Source organism: Hippichthys cyanospilos, chromosome 1 (assembly GCF_059441005.1).
Source record: "Hippichthys cyanospilos isolate Australia breed blue-spotted pipefish chromosome 1, RoL_Hcya_1.0, whole genome shotgun sequence".
NCBI classification, from domain to species: domain Eukaryota; kingdom Metazoa; phylum Chordata; class Actinopteri; order Syngnathiformes; family Syngnathidae; genus Hippichthys; species Hippichthys cyanospilos.
In genome coordinates this window covers 33,105,802-33,111,801 of record NC_142369.1, presented here as the reverse complement: position 1 = coordinate 33,111,801, position 6,000 = coordinate 33,105,802, and the positions used below count along the sequence as shown (strand labels likewise).

Genomic DNA, 6,000 nt, shown 5'->3' with positions numbered 1-6,000 from the left:
TCTTTTCCAAAAATAAATGCTTTTGTATTGACAAGGGCGCCAATGCTGAAAGTCACGGCGGTCCAGCTTCTGTTTTGCTCTTCTTCACCCGTTGTGGGTTTAAAAAAAGTACAATTACGTGAATCTGGCTGTGATGTATGTTAACGGTAACGTTGGCTGGTTGAGCAACATGTTTTTTTTCTTTTTTTTGCTTTATTTTAAATAACCTTAACTAATTCCACCATTAAACATAGTGGATCAATATAGCACTGCCTTCCTGCAGTGAGCGTCCACTTATATCATGTTCTACGTGAGGATTCTAGATGGCAATCCATGTATTTGTCAATCAGCAATATTTGGGGTATGCAACCTCATGCTGAAAAAATCAAATAATAATTTAATCTTTTAGGGTACATTTCTTAAAAATGTTTGAGATGTTCCACTGGCTACCTGATGTCTGTGTTGGCGCGTGCTGAAGACCGGTTGCACCCAATGGGAGAACAGGTGGGCGGAGCATAGCGGCATGGTAGTGTAGTACGGCTGCCAGGATTAGACGCATCTCCTGCTCGCTCTGTTGCCGTCCCGGCGGCTCTGTTTAATGGATTATATACTTTCCCTTCAAGTAAGACATCAGTTGGCGGTGTTCCCGACACATTTCTGCCAGAGTTACGACATAGACTTACAGGTAGAGTTTGCCCCGCTTTTTCTTCTATTTTGCCCTCTTTAAGCTTTAGTAGACGCGCATAGCTGTGAATGGGATTGACGGGTGATCATACCGCAGGGGAAACGCAAACATGACTCGTGCTGCATGCTTTTTTTTCTCTCACAGCGAGATACTTGGGAGCGTGTTGCGGAAGATTTAAGGGCAATTGTGCAGTGGCTGCATGCACGCTGCCGTAGTAACAGCACATGTTTGACAAAGTAAGAGGGCAACCTGATGGAGGTTGCCCTCAATCAGGACACAAACAGAACTGCATCCCCTCCTCTTACGTTCTTTTATTGCGCCCAGTATTTATTGTGCTCTCTAAGTTCTGGAATATTTCATTATTTATTTTTGATTTTCCAAGGCATTAAAATGCAAACAGCGGAGGAAAAAAAATATGAATCCCCTCATTCATTTGAAAGACAACACGACTGTCTCAAGGTGACATTTAAAAGGTTGATGACTGGGTGCAGTTCCCCTAGATCAAGATGCACCTCGCTCACCTTTGTTGGATAGCGTGCTGTGCATGGTTGCAGATAATATCTTTCAGCCGGTTACGTTACATTTATTTTTATGTGTATAATTTTAAGGAGCAAAATGCAGGGGAGATATTTGTGATATTGTTTCATTTGTATTTTTATTACTTTGTTGTTGTTGTTTTTTTGTTTTTTTTTACATTATCAGGCATCTACAGTTGATTATGCTGACCAGAAAAAAAGGTTGTGTTTTCAAAGAGATTATATCTTTGAGACCTTGAATTTCACTTTGCTGGTGATGTATAAACAAGCGTGTTGATCTATTTTGGTGGAAGATACACATTCTAAAAAATGAATTGATTGGTTTGACAAGTGATTAGTGCATGGTGCAACTCCACATCGCATTGTAATATATTGGCTTCCCTGTGACCTTAAATAGGGAAAGACGAGTAAAACACCAACAGCACCTTGAATTTTCGCCTCATGTAAAATACCTTTTACAGACCACAAGAGGGCTCTACCTTGGTTCAGTTGAGTTTTACTTGGTGGACTGCCCATGCAACTTCTGAAAGAAAGTAGTAAGAGTCATTTTTTTATTTTATTAATTTATTATTTTATTTTATTATATTTATTATTTTATTAATAATATCTCTCAACTCCATGACTAATCATTCTGTTAATTCCTACGCTTTGTTCACCCCCCTCCCCCCCAAAAGAAAATAAATAAAGAAAGACACACATCGTTATTTTTATTTCTTCTTATTCTTTCATTGTTCAACTGAGATGGATCACAGGATTTTTTAAAACAGCATAAATGATAAAAGGCTGTGATCAGAGCGGACAATGTGCATCACTTGTTTTGATAACAAATAAATGATGCAGATACAGATACAAAAATATTGTAAAGGACATGAATGTTTCACAGCACTTTTTTTCAACCAGTCAACCATAAATAGTTTGGGAATATACGGCACATTCGCTGTTAAGTGTAATTTGATGGTTTGGTGCCATCTTCACAAGTGGAAATATAATGAGCCGCATCAAACAAGTGGATGGTTTGTCCCAAAAGCATGCATGACAGGCTTGCTCAATTTATTGAACAAAAGGTGAACATAAATGTGAAACAAACAACTCACTTTGACATGAGTAACACATCATCTAATTGTAATGACAAATATTAAATGAAGATGGATGGAAGCTGTCACACTGTCTGGGTTTTTCCTGTTGTGGGTTTATTTCATGGCGTTTTAAGTTATTTCGCCCTTGGGTTCATGTTGTGTTTTTTCTTGTGCCTGTCTATTTTCAGTGTGATTAGTTCCACCTGTTGCCCTTGTGTTCGATCCCTGTTTTTCAGCCAATCAGCTTCCCCCACCTCTTGTTTCGTCCAGCTGTTTCAAATTTGCCTAATTATTGCCTTGTCTATTTAAGTCCTAGTTTAGTTGTAGTTAGCTGTCGGGTCATTACCTTATGACTAATGTCTATGTCGTTGTTTTGGCTGCGGTTGTTGTCAAGTGTTCTGGTCCCGAGGTTTCCATGCTTCCTTGTCACCGTTTCCCCATAAGTTTTGTTTTGTCATCGAGTTTTGTGGTTACTTTTGGATCCCTTGCTTTTCGCATCCTGTCCAGTCCAGTAAATAAATATTTTTTGTGTGCACATCTCATCCCGGCTTCCCTGCTTTTGGATCCACCTTTCCTGCTCACCTCTCCCACGTGCTGCACCAGCGTGACAGAAGCCACAGGTAGAAGGCACTGTACAAGCTAGACACAAAGTAGAGGAACAAAACAGTAAAGTAGAGGAACAAAACAGTAAAATACAGTAGAATTTGCATTTTTTCCCCCAAACTTCAGTGTTGATGTAAACGAACAAACATACTTGCAATTTGTACAGTGATACACTGACATAAAACATCAAATTCCATCATGACACATGACGTCTAAAAAGTTTTTTTTATTGTCTGCTTTATTATTTGCTCTATTTTGTGGAATTTAAGTCTGCAAAACAGCAACTTTACACCACATTCCAATGTACACAAATCAATGAATTGTTACTAACTTATATGAAATTCTATCGTCAAACATTTTTTCAGACATATCGCTCAGTCCTTCCCAAGCACACAATGTTGAAATGGTGTTTGCTTGATCTTTACATGGACCCATTTATTGAATATTTTCATTGTTGCGTTCACATTTTATGAAAGGTGACATGTTACCAGTAGTGGGCAGTCTGTCGGTCCCAATGGACAGCCCAGTTTTGAAAAAAAAAAAAAAAAAAAAAACAACACGGCTGTCTTGCTGATGAATGATGACATACCTAAGAAAACGTACCCCAAGCATTGATGGAAAGGGGATTTTTTTTTTTTTTTTTTTTTTGTCCATCGTCAGTGTTGGAGATGTCACTTCAAAACTGTAATGCATTACTTATTACTGTCATTTGAAATTAATTTGTTGTATCATAATTGCTGTATAGGAAATGAAAGGCATTACACTACTATTGCATTGCTTTTATATTATGGTCATCAACCTCACTGGAAACATGCAGTTGCCATTCTGAATAGAGCTCATTACACATCCAGTAAATGGTAGGCTTAAGCCTAAAACCAGTACAAATAATTTCATCTGTATTGTATCGAAAACCTTTAAAGCAGGGGTGGCCAAGTCCTGTCCTCTAGAGCCACAATCCAGCCTTTTTTCGATGTTTCCCTACAACCAATACACCTGATTCAAATAATGAGCTCATCGACCTGCTTCACTGAATTCTGATAACGATCCTGATTTGAGGCAGATGTGTCGGTTGCTAGTTGCGACAGAGATCTCGCTGACAAGGTTTCGAAATGCTGGTGAATCCACTGTGGAAAGCGGGAGCCTATATTCTACATACAATACACTCCGCCAGGAGTCTCCGAGGTGGAAGTGGCATCCCAAAGTGAGAGAACTTTGTTTTACAACCACTCGCAATCTTCTGCGTGTTTCATTTTGGCTAACGTCTAAAGGAAACTAGAAAAACTTCTAGTGTGAAACTTGTTCCTAGCGTGCTCGTTTCTGTTGAAAGATCGCACATACCACAACATAGTGAAACAACTGATTTAATCCAGACAGAGAGTGGAAAAGTATACAAGATATCTGGCACCTCTGTTACAACCACGTGTAGCTGCAACAGTGACAAATTTTCATCTTTTGCATCCAGTTATTATGCACTCTTGGGGATGGGGGTTCGATGAGGAATGCCCGTGTGTGTGTTTGTGCATGCGTGTGGGTCTGTTTACGTGGGGATGGTGTCTTCAAAAGTCTGTGTTCTACTGACCATTCTTTGGAAGAGGGAGGAAGTCTGGGCACCATAAATCCTGACTGATATCTTCTCTTGATGGCCACGACTGGCCTTTTGTTCATGATGGAATGTTGTGTCGGGGGATGCCATTTGTTCCTTTTGAAAGTGACGACTCGTCTCGATTTCTCCTGGACCAAGACTATATCTGCTTCATACTGATATTACGTCGTCTCAATCTTTGTTAAAATAACACAGCTCCATAAACACACTATTGTATTGATACATCGTATTTATAAAGACACATTTTCCATTACATCACGTTCCTCAAGCACATGTCCAAATGTGTGGACAACTCTTCAGGTGTCACTTGCAAAGTCTACCGAACTACTATATTCATCTTGTTTTTATGAACTTCATCTTGTTTTTATGAACTTCAAGTAATGGGCGCATGTTCATCGAGTGTGCGTATTGTCCATTTTCCACCTTTGGTCTGCTGCTTATTCTGCACTCATCCCTGCTGTAGTGGGTACTAATAACAGAAAGTAAACAGTTTGTCCTGGACTTTTTTCCGTCGATCTCGCAGTATTTTTGGCGAATTGGGTGGGGGAGACCACTTTCAGGCTACGTGTTACAGGAAAAAGTAAAGCATTACAGTAATTAAATTACTTTTGTCAAATACAGTGCATTACAGTAATTACATTACTTTTGTAATGCATTAGTCCCAACACTGATAATTTCTGGGTCCTTATTTTCAGTAATAAAGAATGTCACTGTGTATCTGTATCGATCATTATAAAATACTTATTTCGAGACATCAGCCATATTTCCCAGCCTTAAATGTATGAATACAAGACAATGAAATGAGTGCTCCATTAAAGTCATTATGTAAGTGAAAAGTCTCTAATGACATAGTTTGTTGTATCAATTCAATGCTGTGTTTTCCCTAAATAAGATTTCCAGCTTGTGCCCACAATGGCCATCATTAACCCCGCTAGGTTGACTTGTCATATTTCTAGTGTTGCACACTTTCAAAAATGACCCGAATAGACTCCATTGGCTCAAGACCAAGATAATTATTGTGCTATAGTGAAGACTGCTTGCAGAGTGTAAGTGTTTCATGTTTTCGCTCAGCAGATTTGTAGACAGTACATGGGTCACGCAGCATGGGAACAAGCCACAGGCCACAAGTAGAATAATAAAGAGCAAGTGAGTGATGAGTACACAATGCTCATTGAATGCCATTTTCATTAATGTGCTGTACAAAATTGCACTGCACACAAAGAAAAAAAAGCATACCAAGGGTCTTGAAAAAGTCCTGAACATCAAAATCAAAACAGCTGTCTATATTATGCTCAACTACAGTGAGTTCTTTCGATTTGCAGGGTATAATGAAAATATTGATTATACGTTTATAATTGACATCCAGTGAATTGCATTTGGGAAATGAATGAAAGATGAATACATGAAGTAAAAAATAAATGCCACCCCCCCAAGAAAAAAGAAACAAAAAAACCCCAAAAAACAAACTGATTAACCTCAAACTTATTCCATGCAAAATAGGAAGTGGTTCCTCAAAAA

General features: G+C 38.8%; 1 protein-coding gene across 1 annotated transcript in view; it reads left to right on the top strand.

Moving 5' to 3' along the window:
• Positions 1 to 521: 521 nt before the first annotated feature.
• The window catches only part of zmat4a (zinc finger, matrin-type 4a), a 69,260-nt gene continuing 63,781 nt past the window's right edge, over positions 522 to 6,000 (top strand). Inside the window, exon 1 of the mRNA XM_088421965.1 lies at positions 522 to 664. Coding sequence (XP_088278091.1) covers positions 578 to 664 — 87 coding nt within the window. The 5' untranslated portion in view covers positions 522 to 577. The remainder of the gene's footprint in view (positions 665 to 6,000) is intronic.